At 43.3% G+C, this 18,035-nt stretch overlaps 1 protein-coding gene across 1 annotated transcript in view; it reads right to left on the bottom strand.

The window, feature by feature from the left end:
* Nucleotides 1-4,863: 4,863 nt before the first annotated feature.
* Nucleotides 4,864-18,035, bottom strand: part of LOC306937073 (shisa family member 6) — a gene marked incomplete at both ends in the record, with an annotated part of 106,777 nt that continues 93,605 nt past the window's right edge. Inside the window, 4 exons of the mRNA XM_079520745.1 lie at nucleotides 4,864-5,627; nucleotides 14,816-14,993; nucleotides 15,144-15,292; nucleotides 17,174-17,353. Of these exons, the coding sequence (XP_079376871.1) occupies nucleotides 4,864-5,627; nucleotides 14,816-14,993; nucleotides 15,144-15,292; nucleotides 17,174-17,353 (1,271 nt within the window). The remainder of the gene's footprint in view (nucleotides 5,628-14,815; nucleotides 14,994-15,143; nucleotides 15,293-17,173; nucleotides 17,354-18,035) is intronic.

Genomic DNA, 18,035 nt, shown 5'->3' with positions numbered 1-18,035 from the left:
AGATGTCTCATTGGCCGCTGCAGTTCATTGGATCGACATGTATCGCACTGTAAGGAGGAAGTCAAGTGGAAGTGCGGAAGGCACGCTGCGTCGCTGCCACTCAAGTGACAACTGGCCAATCACAGCACGTCTTTTCCGGGAATTCAATCCAAAGGAGCTTTATTGGCATTAGAAAACAAACCTTTACATTGCCTCTGATTGGCCTACCGAACGTCCCCTTCTGTCCTTCTGTGACACACGCCGAAGCTTGGCAAGCTTCCGTGGCAAGCTTCCACGTGCATCACAAAAGCTTGCCTCCTTTCAAGATTCCCACACCCCAGAGCAGAAGGAGGCATCTACCTTTATATGTCTATGCTCTGGCCTGTAGCTGACACGATGGACGGCATGGACTTCTCATGTTCATGGCAATGATTCATGTAAAATCATTCATCAGGCACAGCCAGGAGGAGCCAAGAGCTCCCATGTCCAGGCATGGAACAGGGGCCAGGTCCCTGTTTCACGTGACAACGTGATGAGCGAGCGGCAGTACGGCACACAGTTTAACTATTTTCCGCTTTAAAGGTAGATGCATGACAGAAAGGCGCTGGCAGCTCAACATACTGTAGCTTTCTGTGTTCATGGCTCCTTAACCTTTTCTACGTTTATAAATGTAGCTAGGCTAATGGTACCTACTGGTGCTATCTACATGTATGTTCGTAGACAACCGTATACTCCATATAATATATGGAGTAATGTTTAACGTCTGTTTACCTTTTAGCATTGCTCCTGCTATGGAGAGCCCCCGTCCCCATCAGCGATGGGATTTTTAAATCCAGCTCCGTTGAGCCTCCATTATAACAGGATTTTCAAAGCAAGGCGGGCCGCCGCGCACCCAATGACCGTAAATCATTTGTGAGTTTGTACCGCATCGCTGAGAAACTGGTTGTATACTGCTAGCTAAAGGCTGTGAGCTAATGCGAGGGGTGTTGTGCTCTTCACAAAGGCCCCCACCTTCCTGTTTAACCCGGAAGGGAAACAAGCTCCGTAGAGTGAGAGCAGACGGGCGGCATTTCTTAGGTGTGCGCATGCTAACACTAGATGGTGCTAAAGGAGTTAAGCTCCTTGTCTTGTCTGGCTTATGTACCCAAAACAAATCCAAATAAAAGTTGGGGTAAGAAAGAAAAGTATATATATTAAATACACTACTTTGTTGACATCAAGTAATGCAAGCCAGTGAGACAATTAAAAGCATCACATTGATTCCAAAGTAAATCTCAAGAACACTGTTGAGCTTGCAATACATTTGTAACACATACATTCTGTCATGACATTAATGAAATATTTAAAAAAAAATGCATCTCTACGTGGACAAATTAGCCACGTGAATCCCTATTCTGGGGGTGAACAAACGTCAACGGAAATTGTTACAATCTACAAGCTAGCTCACAGTGGACGCAATGCAACGTTTCGTGATCTTCTATAGATCTGCTTTTTTTGACGGAGACATTTGATGCAGAGGGAACCATCTGAGGATCTATTATAGAGCCCTAGCTGGGGGACTCTGCTCAACCAATTAAGTATATTGGATTTAAGTGGTAAAAATGTGGTCACAGTATTATGTGTTTGCTGTCTGGTGGAAACTTAATATGTCCAATGCTGTTACTTTTCAAAATTCAAATTCAAACAGCAAAAACTGCTAACCTACAAGCTCTGCAATTTTTACTACTTTTATGTGACACTGTAGAAGGACAAAGTAGAGCATTAATTCACGGAAAAACATAAAAAAGTTAAAATACGGAGATAAGAGGTTTCCGCCCGACAGCGACGATGTGCAATGGCTGTCCTTGAAAGTCGGTCCCAACTGCAGTAACGCTGTATTCTTTAATATAAGACATGCATTCTTTATACAGAAGCATATAACTCAAAGATTGGATGACAGTAACAGCATTTGCTGATGTTTTATCTGCCCAATAAAGTCAATTCATAAAAACCAAGAGTCCCAAATCTGTCCTTAGCGAGATTGATATGGTACCGTCACAGAGATAAATTCCATCTAGAGTTTATTAGTCTTGGGAATGGACAGTACATTGTCTTTGTAATGTGCGTCTCTCTGGACACCAAGAAGACATTTGATTTTGAACATTTGAAAGTGCTGTGCAGAGCTACTGACAAACTTGTTTTTCAGTGGGAACTAGTCAATATCGCTGTTTGGCCATACACATACTGTCTTTGTTCCATCTTTGGACAGTCAAGTCATCTAAAAACCTTTTTCTAAGAATTACATATTTTATTAACTAATAATAATAGTAATAATAATAATAGCCTACATTTCAGTCAGAATGTGATCCTGCGAATAAATGTAATGCCTTACCTTTTCCATTTACATGAATTCTACCACCAGACTTTAGTCTCAATAGATTTTAACTTCTACAGATCTACAAGCTCACAATGCAGCTTGTAAATCGGCTAATTTTGCCTAATGTTTCCCACAGGCATATGGATGCTGGGGTTCAAGCAGTTAAGCGGTTGTATAGGCTATGTGCATAACTGTAGTCCTGGGCTGAAGGTTCCCTGTTCCGGTTCATTTATCCCATATAGCTTCAGTTGATTGGCTCAGTTGATTGGCTCATTTGATTGGCTCATTTGATTGGCTCATTTGAGTGGATTGCTGTCGAGCCAAACAAACAAAGCTATGGGGAAATGAACGGGAACAGGAAACGGGCATGCCACAGCCTATTGCATTCACTGATTCACATCGTTTGCTTCCAATTCTGTGGGTAAATCCTCGTTGCCGTTAGGTATAAACCTCCATATTTCCACTTTAAACCTGTTGTTTTTATATATATAAATATAAAAAAGTAAGGGTTTTAGACATACAAGCTTTTCCACACGACTAGTGATGTCATACTTCAAATATTGCACAGAAGCCGACACAAGATGCAACACAAGCATGATTGTACAGTTAAGAGCATATGGGAGTTCACACAATAAGGCATTGCTGTAATGAAAAAAAGGAGTAAAAAAAAATAAAATAAAAATGTCCAGCCATACGATTCACAGTTTTAATCCTTTAGCTTAGCTAGAGATCACGACAACGCCCTGTGTACTGACTGTGGCAGTCACTTCGACACAGCAGCAACAATGCAACCAGTGTGACCACAACACGACTAAAGGCTAATTCATATTCCGTCGAGCGACGGTGCCGTGTGACAAAAAAAAGGGAATACAAAAAACCCAACATTTTGACTGAAAACGGTCGGCAATGCGACACGCGACGAAGTACCAAACAGCCTTAAAATGTCGCTGTTCGGTTCAGACATCATCATGCGGAATACCCATAACTCAGAGAGTGTACATAATATGGAACCAAATGGACCCGCTTGGCTCTTGGAGTTACAGACCGGTCAATTTATGCTTTGAGTGTCGACCGGCGTGTCCCGCGCCGAAAGTGGCGTCAAAACAAGAAAAAACGAAATGGTCATGGAAGCCTCACGCGACGAGGTATTAAATCTGCCTTAAAATGTCGCTGTTCGGTCTGGACATCATAAATATACTGTACAGGACCAAGTAATTGATATGTAGAGATGGAAATAACTATTCCTGGGCTAATGCGACACGGGAGTTTCGCTCGTCCTCGAAAATGAGGAAATGGGTGAACGGATGAAATGGAACTTATTCAAACCATCCTGATTTATTCTCAGCTGTACCACATTGTCCCTGGCCAGAAATGGCAGCTCTACAAGCTCACGACAGAGTTATTTCCGACATGCGCCGTTGGACCAGGTCTACGTCGGGTTTAGGCGGTGTCATACATCTGCACCTAAACGGTTTTTGAAGGTGTCACGAGGTTAATCCAACCACGGTCTCTCCTTAACGAGCACAGTTCGAAAAGGGGGAAAAAATAAAATGGAAAAGAAATAACAACATACAGTACACTATGTCTACACATTATTGTAGACATATTTCAATTTGATCAATTATTCAAGAAATTTGACTTATCTAAAATCAAGATCATTGAATCTATAGCAGATTTTGGGTGCGAATTAATCCAACAAAGAAAAAATAAAATAAAATAAAAATAAGTAAAAACAAGAAACAAAGAATGCCAAAAAGGGCCAGCTGTCCTTCTGTAGGCCTATAATGCTGCTAATGTAGCCTATTTACAATGATCTAATTGTTACAAAAGAAATTAGACTGCTTTCACTAATAAGCTGACATGTTCTGGCCGTGTTATCAAAGAAGAGTAAAACAAGGAAAGGAAACAAATGGAATTATCAATTAATTGTGCTTTTCAACCCACAAATCCACTTTGCTAAAGTGGGACAGTTTCAAGAGGCACCACTTGAGAAGTGCTTTAACACCAGTCAATAGGAATCTCTAAAGCTATAACAAGGACTGAAAATACAAATAGTAAATATAGTGTATTTATATTATTTATAAAGTTGATACAATTCCTGTTGTTCATGTCCATGACCGCGGCTCTTAAAAAATATCTTTTTTTGCCACGGCGTTAAACCCATGGACATGGAGCGGTCCTCGTGTGACAACGTGCAAAGCCCTTATGTTGCTCTAAGAGACGAAAAGTACATAATGTCTTTGCAATTGTTGATCCTAATAGTTTTACGTCGGCCCAGGATTCTAGACGACATGGGCGGAGGAGGAGGAGGCTTGCGCTACGAAGCGGAGAGAGTCTCGAACGTGGAGGGTTTTCCAAAAAAAGACGAGCTGAACGAGGCAAAATCTCGTCCCTGCCTGGGAGACTTGCGAAACCTTTCTGCCGATTCCCGTCGCGGTGTCTTGTGTGTCCGTCCGTCCGTCTGTCTGTCTGTCAGTCTGTCTCTTGTCTGTCTGTCGCTTTTGTCCACAAGCCAACCCGTCGGGGGGTTAAACAGTTACCTCGTTCTTGCTGGCAGTGCGGTGGTTCCCGTGGTGGTTCCCGTGGTGGTCCCCGTGGTGGTCCCCGTGGTGGTCCCCGTGGTGGTCCCCGTGGTGGTGTCCCGGGATGTAATTGAGGTCCACCGTGTGCGTTCGCCGCGCGCCGAACGCCTGCCTCTTGTTGGCGCCTCCTCCTCCCCCACCCTGGTGGTGGTTGACCTGCAGCTTGTAGGCATCCCTCGCGGGGGGGGAAATCGGGTGGGAGTGCATCTTGGTCATCTTGTGGCGGTCTACCTTGGGCGTGGTGGGCATCAGCATGTCGGCGTGCGACATGGCGCGTGCCATGGCCTTCTCGCGGAACTTGTCACGCCGCATAGCGGGCGACAGCAGCGGGTCCTGCGAGCGGAGGCGGTCCGCCGAGAGCAGCTGCTCCTCCGAGAGGTGGCGGCTACTGCCGTAGGCGGCGGCCGCCATGCCGCCGTACGAGGAGAGGCCGTATTGGTCGCGGTCGCGGTCGCGTTCGCCACCGGCGCTGCGGCGCGGCGTCCGCGGAGGGGACAGGACGTGGTCCTGGGACATGGCCCGCTGGACGCGCGGGCGCCGCTGCTGCCTCTGCTCCGGCTCTTCGCGGCTCTCTCTTCTGTGCTGGTGCTGGTGTTGGTGCTGGTGCTGGGGCGAGGCGGCGCTCAGCTTCACCATGTGCGTGGCGCCCTGGAAGTCGCGGTGGTGGTGTTGCTTCCGGCCGTTATAGTAGTCATCAGCGTTCTTGTCGCCTTGAGGACACCAGAGAGAGAGAGAGAGAGAGAGAGAGAGAGAGAGAGAGAGAGAGAGAGAGAGAGAGAGAGAGAGAGAGAGAGAGAGAGAAAACAGAAAATATAATAAAGTATAGAGAAATGGATTGAGATACTGTATATGCCCTGTTCTTCTGACTACACATAGGTCATGTCCTAGAATGAGCGAATAATAGGGGATCAATGTCTTCTTTGTTTGATGCTGCAAAAAGCCGGTTGTGTGTCTCAAAGAATACAATACTTCACCATATGTTGCGGTATGACAACAACAAAAAAGCATAAAATGTAACCATGTATGTATGTTCCCTAAGCTGTGCTGTTTTCACCCCATGATAACCCCATGATAACCATCCATTAATGCTTAATGGCGGATTCGGAAACGCCCCGAAAATACCCATACATAGGCCACTATAGCCTTTCCCTATCTATTAGGGGAAGGTTGTGTACTCTATGGGTGAATGAATGACTACGTCCTAAGATCCTCAGTGTTCTTTTTTTTTTTTACTCTGAGAGTGAATAAATGCATTGTGTACATTGGCTGGGTTTCCCAAAGGAAATATGCATAGTGAGTATGCGTGTGGTTCTTCTCAACAACACCCCCTTTCACTGTGAACATAGATGTGGTAGGCCTGAGGCCTGAGGCCTGGTATGGTAGGCCTGAGGCCTATGGTACCATACCGGCCTGACCGGTCAGTAAAAGAATGCTGAATTAACTAGCTTGTATTGGTAACTTTGACTGCACAATAGCCTCCCATTTAACCTCCTTGTCTAGGCCTATATTTATTAACCGAATGTTATTCAATTTAATTCACTTGCACAATGGGACAGTAGTGTTTTCATATAGGCCTACATTTACCTTGCCAACATCACTTCGCCTCTGAAATTTAATTTAATAATATGTGGACTGCTGGACAGCTGACAGTAGGCTCTCTTCACTCTTACAAAAAATTATACCTATTTTTTTATATCTAAATGAGATGAAGAAAGTCACCACTCACATCACACATTTCTCTGCGAATGGTTTTACTACTGCCACATGTCGACAGGTGTGTGTAGGCTAAAGAGGCTTTAGGAAAACAGGTTTGCTTCTAAATGTATTCATGCAGGAGGCCTTATGTGCGCAATGAGGACAGGTATGGCTGTGCTCTAGTCTAGGTTGTCTATTTCTATGTTGTTGTGTTTGACAGTGTTCCCAAAAAAGGACATAGTGTCTGATTGGCTGTCCAATTAAGGCAGCACAGAGAGATTCTTATTAAGATAATAAGAGAAAGAACGATAGAAATACATACATGCATAACATACATACATAGTATACATACATACATACATACATACATACATACACACACACACACACACACACACACACACACACACACACACACACACACACACACACACACACACACACACACACACAGACAGACAGACAGACAGACAGACAGACAGACAGACAGACAGACATACCTGTATAGGGCAAGGTTGTGAATATTCTATTGTATAGAATATTAATATTATACTAATGTATATAAGCTATACATTAGCCTGCGGAGCCTGTGGATGAGACTGTGGATGACTGCAACATTCAATCCTCAGTGTTAATGTATCCATTCAAGGCTTACGCTTTCTAATTACGCACTCTCTGACTTAAATTGCAATATAGTGCAGTGTAATAACAAGGTTATTACGCCATTGCAATTTGAGCGCACATGCCAGTGTGTAACACAAGTCCTATTTAAACGCCACTGAATCCCCTTCCATCCTATATCTGTGCCTTCATCCCCTGGAAACTAGGCTGCCCTTCATTAGCAAGCAGAGGACAATCAGCGCACTGCAACAATTCAGCTGCAACCGGTGGCGATAACCCTCCGTCTATTTCCTCCTGCTAAGCAATCCAGAAGGAGCTCTTCTTGGCTTTGGCGTGGAGTCATTACTCGCTTCGTGTTTACCACAAAGCAGTGGTGCAAAGTGACTATACCCTAAGTACTCACTGTACTGGAGTATTTCCAATCTTCAATACATGGTGTACTCCGCACTACAACCGTTCTTTAGTTACTAGTTGCTTTGTAGATTACAATTATTATTACAAGACAGTGAAGACTCTGAGGCTTAATCAGGAGTTTGGCCAGGGGTAGGCTTGAGCGGTGAACATTGCTCTTGTCTTCATGGCATTATGTATGTAATCTTGTGTTGTTCTTTGTGCTATGTCAAATGTGTGTGTATGTGTTCATGCATACATGGCTGCTGGGTTGCAAGACAAATTTCAGTGTGAAGTGACAATAAAGTATATCATATCACTTCAACGCTACATAATACGACAGCTATTTTAGCCCAAATGTTCACGAGTAAGCTCGTAGAGCTGCTATTTTCAAAATATAGGCCTACATTTGATGCCTTTTGAAAACATGTGAAATAGGGCATTATTCCTAATGAGTACTTTTACCTTTTACATGTTGATGTCCGTATACTTTTGCACTTTTACCCGTTTGAATACAGGAATTTTACTTGTAACAGAGTACATGATACTTTTACTTAAGTAATAAGTAAAAGTACCCCTTCCATCACTGCTGCAAAGACAGCCGCATTCACCTCCTAGAAACAGGCTAAAGCTAAAGCTTGTTTTTATTTGGGGCGGAGTCCAGCGAACGCCTCGGCACCCTGCAAAGTGCTCAGATTAACTGTTATAGGCCGCGGGGGGGTGCTGTGGCCTCGGGGCCACTTTAATTACTTCGGGACACTGAGGTCGAAATGCCCATATTAGGAAGCATGCCGCCGCGCTTCAGCGGGTCAGGCCGAGAGGGAGCAGTGGTGGGCAGTGACGGAGTGCATTTACTTGAGGCAGAAACCGTCTTATCTCCAGCTCCAGCTTGTAGATCTGGTACTTTTGCTATTTTTGAATTTAAATCCTGAATAGTTTTGGGCGTTTGAGGTTTTGAGGATAATTATGTCAATTACTTGAGTATCTGTCTATAAAAAATTGCGTTTCCCGTCAGTCATTCCGTCACCCCACGCCTCCAGGTCACGCATCGTGACATCTGGTCTGACATCATCAAACCCTCTACACTCAAGATACGCTATATATGCTCATGGCCATGGCCATGAACCCTGGTATTTATTTATTTTTGGACACGTATGACTTTGACTCCACTATATTTCATATAGGCCTACATATTGTACTTTTGATGACTCCACTACATTTCTAGGATGGAAAAAAGCCATATATAAAACAGTGAAAATAGCAGATCTACAAGCTCACAATGCATTGTGAAGTGACATATTGTGAGCTTGTAGATCTGCTATTCTCACCAGTATTCAAGGTTCAAGGTTCACTTTATTTTTTCATTTCACATGTTTGCACATATAAAACGAAAATCGTACTCAGGACCAGCAGTGTATATTTAAAACCTATCAATAAAAAGAATAATTGATGTTTATGTTCAAACTATCGGGAACATCTTAGCATTTTAGGAGGAGGGGCGTCACAGTGTTAATACAGCCAATGCATTGATATTTAAGGAATTGTTCACCCAAACAATGACTTATTTTCTATCAATTACACACCTCACAAAGCCTTGAATTCTTGGAGATCCCGTCATCAAATGATTGGCTTAGGAATGAATAATAATAATAATAATAATAATAATAATAATAAAAATAATAAAAAGAAAATCTCCATGAATTAAGGTGTGCAACTGATAGAAAATATGTAGTTTTTTGGGCAAACTACTCCTTTAAAAAGAAAAGTACTCCATGCAGTAGGTAACTCAAGTATACAAATTAGACGGGGGCACATTTACTTGTAGAGTCAGATTTGACCGGGAGTATATCTATACTTTGACTCACAAGTACTCGGGTGTTGAGAGGGCGAGATGCAGCTTAGTTAGTGTACGGGCCGAGTGCTTCTGCGATGCACAACTTCCCTGAGAGGAAGAAGAAGGTCACTCCATTGTCCCTCAATATAAGGGATGGGTTTTGCCCCCTCCCCAACCTACCGATTACTAATAAAAGATGCTTAACTTTGGCTGGTGGCTATATAGCCGCTCTGGCGTTCTGTTCTTCAGGGGTCAGTGAGAAGATGATGCCACATTATGGTGGTAAATGTCAAACCACACTAAAGCATCGGCTTTCAAGCCTGCAGAAAGTATAGCTCCTCCACAACTAGGTCAGTCTCAAGGATGTCCTGGTTCTGGGAGATTCATGTGGGGACTTGGGGTGACTCTCGGACCATGATGTAAGGCAACGGTTCCTCCCCAGAGGTCTGTGTTTAGTCACGCCATCAGGTGTGAAACCCATACCAAAAGGCATAAGTTGACTTCTGTGTATCTTTTAACTAATTACTTGCTCAAGCAGAGCGCGCAAGTAATAGTTTTCGTCCAGGACGATGTTTGATGCGTATGCGCTGTGCCAGCGTATGACGTAATGACTACTTGTGCGTGATACGGCAGTGGTGCCAGATTACATACATGTATACATAGGGGCATTACCTTTAATCCTCCCGACACTAAAACATATCGTCATTACGTCACCATCGAAAACCAATTACACCCTGGCATTGGGTCCTTTAATCCACATCTTTATTACGTCATCATTGAGAGCTAGTTATACCAGTTACACCCTGACGTCATATGCTGGCACGATACATACGCATCAAACGGGGCGCAAAGTAACCACAGTATACCGCTAATCAATTTACAAATTAAATTACATATACATATACATAGAGGCATTTCCTTTAATCCACCCGACACTGATCGACATATACGTCACCACCGTCACTCATGCGTATGAGTAGCATAATGACTACTTGTGCTTGATATGGCAGTGGTGTCCAGATTAGGCTTTAAACAATTAATCACAAATCCAACTACAGATTACGGAAGTATTTTAGATCATGTATATTTTAACAAATGTGAAAATATTATTACATAAATTGAAGTTAGAGACACCTATTACTCTGACCATGATTTAGTATTAATATCACTATAGTCCAAGATTAAGTAAATTTAAAGCAATGTAAATTGACACTTTAAAATAAATAATTAAATAATTATACTGTATACGTGATAACATATTTTCTTTCAGTTTATATACCTTTTTCTTTCATCAGATATCAGGCACTCGACAGAGTGCAGTTCTAGTTTACTGCTAGAATCGATTTAGTCTGTAGTCCCGTCCCTGCCACCGGATCCAGCCGGGACTTTTATTTTGAAGACCAAAAAATTCACCCCAAAATTAACCGGAAGAAAAATCGACTAAAGCTAATTTGGATACTGTCTTTTTATAAGTAATCCGAAGCGTTAATATTAATATTGTAACCGAGGTAGTGACGATTTAGTAATGCGCCGCTAACATAGACGTTCAAACACCTCAATCTGAGAATGGATTAAGAGAAAAAAGCGTTTTAAGAATGCTGATAACATGGAAGTGGACGGCGGGGAATCATTTCATTGAGGGACCACAGGCGAGCCGAGCGTTATAGCGACGAGGATGCTGCTAGACGGTGGCTAGCGGCGAAAGATATTGGGGAAAAAAACATGTTTCGGATTATTTTTGTCAAATTTGTTGAAGAAATGTTCAATATATTTACTCTAGTTCTTGCAATCATTTTTCTTGGTTTTCGTCAATGAATAAAAAGGTAGTCCAAGAACATTTTTTTATCATAGTTTTAGCATTTTAACAATGCTCTGATCTAGACTATAGGGTTACGGTTTAAGTGGTTAAAGCTGCTATAAGCAAAAATATGTCAAATTTTTAATGACCTTTTTATTTTTTATTTTTTTGGTATTCAGACAGCCAGCAATGGGTAGAACGCTCCCAAAAACATTTAGTCTCTGTGACACATCTAGGGGCCGCAATCTGCATTCAAAGATTTTCCTTCCATTGGTCGATTTGCCTGTCTGCTTCCTGATTGGTTAGTCACTGCGACCGGGTTTTTTTCGACCAATGACAAAGCTTCTAGGAACATCTTTGAATGCAGATTGCGGCCCCTAGATGTGTCACAGAGACTACATTATTTTTGCGAGCGTTCTACCCATTGCTGGCTGTCTGGATACCACAAAAAAATAAAATAAAAAGGTCATTAATATTTTGACATATTATTGCTTATAGCAGCTTTCATGTTCTTGTCTTGTTGTTGAAATGTGCTTTATGAATTTTTACTTACTGCTTACATCCCTGTATATAAAACTGTCAGGACTTTGGCACAACATGAATTGTCTCATATAGCCATCTAGAAATGCTCTTCTAAGGTCCTCGCTGGCCTTTCTGGGCTATAAGAACAGTGGTTTGAAGCCCCTGTATATACTCTAAGTGATTGAAACAGATTAAAGGGGACCACGTGGCACGCCACGTCTTTGAACCATGCTCATTTTCTGCACCGCAGGCAAAAAATGCAGCACGGCACAATTAGCTGGAAGGGCCGAGGAGGGACCTACACGTGAAGTGGAACCACAAGACAATGTGGGCCGGTCACTCACTGCGCCAAATTAAACACAGTGGCGCGAAAAATACTCCAGTGTAGAAATACTCTATTTCAAGTAAAGGTAGTCAGTTGTAGTCAGCAAGTATATAATTTACGAAAAAATACTAAAAGTTAAAATATGGAGATAAGAGGTTTCTGCCCGACGGCAACAAAAATATTACTTCCCACCACTGGGACCATGAAGGATGTGTGCCGTTCGCTCACGACTCCTAATTAAACCCTGGCTCCCCCACTCTCCCAGATTAGATTGGATGTGGTGCGTACATTCATGGGTCAGTTATTGATCCCAGCAGGCAGCCAGGAGGGAGGGAGGAAGGGAGCCACCGGCCCACTGTAATCACATAATGCAACAAAACACTTGTGAAAGTTGTGAAACAGCAATTATAAAGTGATCTTTGGAGAGAGAGTGGGAGAGAGAGAGTCCTGTAGTCTCGTTCATAATGCACCCTCTCAGAGTTAAATTGCAATAATATATGACACTGTAATAACTGTGTTATTACTCAATGACACTGTTCTAGCCTTATTATGTGGTGGTTCCCAAACTGTGGTGCGTGCACCCCTTGTGGTGCGCGAGTACCTTCTATCTAGGCCGGGGGTGCGCGACATAAAAAGGCTAATGGTGGTGCTATGGTTTTATTTTAAATATATTAACATATTATGCCAATATATGGCAAGTATATGCAGAATATAGCCTATGCTGCATATATATTCCATTTTCAGGTTCATATATGTGCATGTGGATAAATAGGAAATATATATCTCTATATAGCTTATGCAATTTATATTTCCATGTGGGGGGTGCGGTGGGAACCGCTGATCTAATTAACTCAACTGAGAATGTACTGAGAGAGAGAGAGAAATGTAAACGATATTGTATCATGCCAATAAAGCATGAAATTAATGTTTTTCTTTCTTTTTTTGTATTTGACTCTGTTGCGACTTGCGAGGATTAATTAATGAATTAAGGAGGGCTCATTTGGTCTGAAGGGTGCACTAATCCCCTTTATAGGGTGATTAGTCAGGGTAGAGACAATCCTCTCCTCTGAGGAGTCCAACAAGTCTTCATCCATACCAGATATCACTGAACTGAAGGCCAATGCACAGTGATGTCCTTACGCATCCATGCGTACCTGTGGGGAAAAGTAACTAAGTACATTTACTCAAATGCTGTAGCCTATATGTACAGTGTAAATACAATTTTAGTAAGTACTTTTGCTTTAACTTGAGTATTTTGTTGTTGTTGATACTTCAGCCCTCAGGCACTATAGTTACTTTGTCATTTCATTTTTGTGTCTAACATTTCTCAATATATTGCTTCATTTTATGTTTACAATGGCTAGTTTATTTCCAATTGTACCGTGTGCAATTATGAAATAGATTATAGCATCGCTGAGTCGACAGCACGGCCATCACACTGCCTGTCTTGCGTTATCAGAATCAAAATGTGAAACAATTTATTTTACTAAAAAGGAGATTGATAGAATCTCTTCTATATGTTATCGTCTGGTTTTGACTTTGCATTCATTTCCGTCTGGGTCGCCAGCCAATGAAATCATCATTGCCACGCGGGGTACTCCTGGAATTGTGATTATGGCAGAAGTTGGTTTGGGGGGGAAATAATAACAGCCGGTGCACTTTGGTGGAGAGAGAGGTTTCTGCACACACGGCAAATTGCTTGTTGGACAAATCCTGCGGGGTTTTGGTATTGTTGAAATCCTCTTTGTAACTCAATGTGATTGATCTAGGTGGGCTCCTGTAAGGCTCCCAGCAAAGATAACAGAGCAAAAGCCTCAAGTGGGTAAGGGAGGGCCGATGGTCGGCAACATATCGGCGTTGTCGGCCAGAAACCTCTTATCTGCATATTTTAACTTGTTCTGTTATTTCCGTAAACGTGATCATACTAAAGTATCAACAGTAGCAGATCTACATGCTTGAAATACGATGCAAAGCAAATCATTTTGAGCTTGTCGATCTGTATTTAGCTATTTGAATTATAAAAAGTTACAGTTTTGGCATATGAGGTTTCCACCCAACAGAGACGATATAAAAGAGCGCGACAATAAAGTAACACAAGATTGTATCCCTTATTTTTTTGTCATAACAACATTGTAATAAAAGGTGACGAATAAAGTCTAGGCCTAGGGCAGTGCTTTTCAAAGTAGGTAGGGTCCAGGGACCCCCAGGGGTCCTTGAGGGGGTTCAAGGAGATCCCGGACAAAATGTGTATGCAATCACTTTAATCATTAACAGCATTTTACAGTAAAATAAATGCCGCTCTACTCTGCTATTTCAGAGTCCCTGACACAATTTGATTACTTTCGTAGTATAACCAAGCCACCGCCATGCATGCGTCACGGTTCATGGATCAAAAGCTGCTCACTGTGGTGTGAAAGCACACAGGAAAGTGCTTTTCCGACCGAGGTACCTTGGAGCGTTCTGCTGCGGGACGCACACTGTTCAAGACCGAGGTACCTTGGAGCGTTCTGCTGCGGGACGCACACTGTTCAAGACCGAGGTACCTTGGAGCGTTCTGCTGCGGGACGCACACTGTTCAAGACCGAGGTACCTTGGAGCGTTCTGCTGCGGGACGCACACTGTTCAAGGTACCTTGGAGCGTTCTGCTGCGGGACGCACACTGTTCAAGGTACCTTGGAGCGTTCTGCTGCGGGACGCACACTGTTCAAGGTACCTTGGAGCATTCTGCTGCGGGACGCACACTGTTCAAGGTACCTTGGAGCGTTCTGCTGCGGGACGCACACTGTTCTGCTGCGGGACGCACACTGTTCTGCTGCGGGACGCACACTGTTCTGCTGCGGGACGCACACTGTTCTGCTGCGGGACGCACACTGTTCACTTGGAGCGTTCTGCTGCGGGACGCACACTGTTCAAGGTACCTTGGAGCGTTCTGCTGCGGGACGCACACTGTTCAAGGTACCTTGGAGCGTTCTGCTGCGGGACGCACACTGTTCAAGGTACCTTGGAGCGTTCTGCTGCGGGACGCACACTGTTCAAGGTACCTTGGAGCGTTCTGCTGCGGGACGCACACTGTTCAAGACCGAGGTACCTTGGAGCGTTCTGCTGCGGGACGCACACTGTTCAAGACCGAGGTACCTTGGAGCGTTCTGCTGCGGGACGCACACTGTTCTGCTGCGGGACGCACACTGTTCTGCTGCGGGACGCACACTGTTCACTTGGAGCGTTCTGCTGCGGGACGCACACTGTTCAAGTAACAATTCCTTGGGCCTCCTTGGCCTGGAGTTTGAATTATTCAGTGGCGGAGTTGAGCGTAAAGGACCTTAGACGTGACCCTCTGCTGTCACCCCGTTCAAATTATTTCGGAAGAAAAGATAATGTGCAAAAGTGAGTTGTGCTTCTTTTTTCCTCAAAAAGAATCCAGAACGAGGACAGTGATTATTCTTCAGAATATAGAGCATTGACAATGACTCAAGTAACTCGAGCACTCAAGTTAGCAAGTTACGAACTTGAGCGCTCAAGTTACTAACTTGAGCGCTCGTGAATTGATTATCTTTTTTCTTTTTTATTCTTTTTTTTTCTCTCTCTCAATGGCCACTCCTTACCCTACCTGGATATCACTTACTCTACCTAACAAATGGATACATGGACACTGATGATTATTACTATGCAGGGATTGGAATCAAATCTATTCGTATTCTAATCAATTCCTCTACTTGGTGTGAATGAGTTCATTCATGTTCTGTAGTATAAATTATCTTCAGTGCCTTTGCTGCTATCTATGAATGGGACCGTTCATTGTTAAGAACACAAGAACAGTGGAACCCTAAAGTTCTATTCTATTCATTGCAACATAATGTTCAAGTCTAAACTAAGGTTCTGCTTTAACCTTTTCTGTTATAAGAATGAGCATCATGCCAAAGTCACATTGAAAACTCAATTAAAAAGTGAAACTTTATATAAGCCTACGGCATATAGGCTACTTTCACTTTTAAATTGTGCTGCATCAAAACATAAAGCAAACAAACAAGACAAAACAATCCAGCACAACACTTTCTTCCTGCTGCAACAAACGGAACATTCCAGAAGGAAGGACAGTGACAATGGCCATTAGACACATGCAAACAATCACAAAGTTTGCAGAACGGGCAAGCAAACCAATCACAGGTTTCACAGAGCACTGCAAGCGTCACGGAAGGAGCACGAGGACAATGGTTAGACGACACATCACTGCAGTGGTGAGGGAGAGCGGTGGTGGGGGGGACCGCCATTATAATAATAATGGGGCCCATGATTTGCATTGCTGAGACATTAGAGCAACCATCTTGATGCCATACAGCGGCTGTATCGCCGGACTAAATGGCAGTTAATACATCATTAGCGGACATTAGCGACACAATGTGGGCTGCAGATGGGAGCCAAATTAGATGCCAATTAGGATGTCAGTCATGCGGCCCAATGTATAGATGCTGTGTGGTGTGGTCTTGCATTTTGAGAAGTTAGTCATCTCACTACGATTAGATGTTTGTGTGCATTGCCAGTGTCCCAGGCAGGTGGCAGGAATCCCGTTCTGGATACGAATCTCGTGTCATAAGATACGACAAAGCCTTCAAAAATGGTGATTTGACGCAATTTAATACATTTTTTATCCCACAATTTTTGTAACCAATTTGTTCACCCGGTGCCAATTATTGCCTAAGCTGTAATCCTGGGCGCTTCACCCAGAACTGAGCTCATGCATGTGAGCAGGCAACTTCTTATCAAATTTGCACTTGATTGTATTACCTTTAGTACCTTTAGTAAACATTGCCATGAATACGTTTTGTTTTCAGTCGCTAGTTTGTAAATTATGGTCCCATTAATTTCACAATTAAATTGGGGAGAACGGTAATTCCAAGATGGTGGATTTGAAGTTGATAAAATAGTGCCTTAAAAACAGGTCTGTTGAAACCAATGGGTGACGTGCGCGGCTCCCTTCGTCCATTCTTTTCACAGGTTCCAGGGCAAGCATTCAAGCAAAAATAATACAAATCAGGCGGATGCCGGATGTAATGTATAAGATGGTAGCACCTACTTAATCTGTGGAGAGATGAGGAGTAGTATTTACTTAGTTCAGGCTTCATAGCCAGCTCATAGGAGGGCGGCAGGTGGCTGAGGTTCTGGAAGGAGCGAGACAGGGACAGGTCGTATGGCTCGCCCGTCCTGTACGGTTCTGTGGCCGCGGTCAGAATGTTGTGATGGCCCTGGGGTCTCTCTACCAGAGAGAGAGAGAGAGAGAGAGAGAGAGCGAGAGTGTGGGTGAAGAGGGTGAGTGTTAAAGTGTGATGCAGTGCAGTGCAGTGCAAATACTGTAGGGGCTCTATTGAGAACCATTGTATTGGAACACAGGTGCATGCTGCTAGAAGAGCTTGTACACTGAGGGTCCTCTGGCTGGTAGAATGCACGGGGGTTGTGGCAGCTGGGGGGGGGGGGGGGGTGCAATTGTACATTATGACCTAAGGGTGGCGCTAGAGGAAAAGTGGACATGTGGCTGCATTTAGGTCTACGGTCTACTACAGGTCTGTGGCTGTACTGGGCCAGACTAGCCTTTTCTTTTTCTTTTTTTCTTTTTTTTTTGTCACCGGCAGATTCGAGGCTAGGACCTCATGCAGGCAGTGGTGGAAAGTAACTAAGTATATAGGCCTACATTTACTTAAGTACAAGTTGGAGGTAATTGTACAATGCGTACTTTCTACTTTTGGTACTTTTGGCTAGCTTTATGGATAAAGATTTATGGATAAAAATAGCCTGATGAAGGCCGCATAGGCCGCAACGTTGCTGGTTCCCTTTATTAAAGTTTTTCACTGCATTTGAAGATGCAGTGAAAAAAAGAAGTCATGATGACGTCGGGCACTTAGTTGTCCCTCTTCTACGCACCTGTCACTTCCATACTTACC

Source organism: Electrona antarctica (genome assembly GCF_951216825.1).
Source record: "Electrona antarctica genome assembly, chromosome: 14".
In the NCBI taxonomy this organism is placed as follows: domain Eukaryota; kingdom Metazoa; phylum Chordata; class Actinopteri; order Myctophiformes; family Myctophidae; genus Electrona; species Electrona antarctica.
Note: the sequence above shows the minus strand (reverse complement) of the source record. Positions and strands in the feature narration are given on the sequence as shown.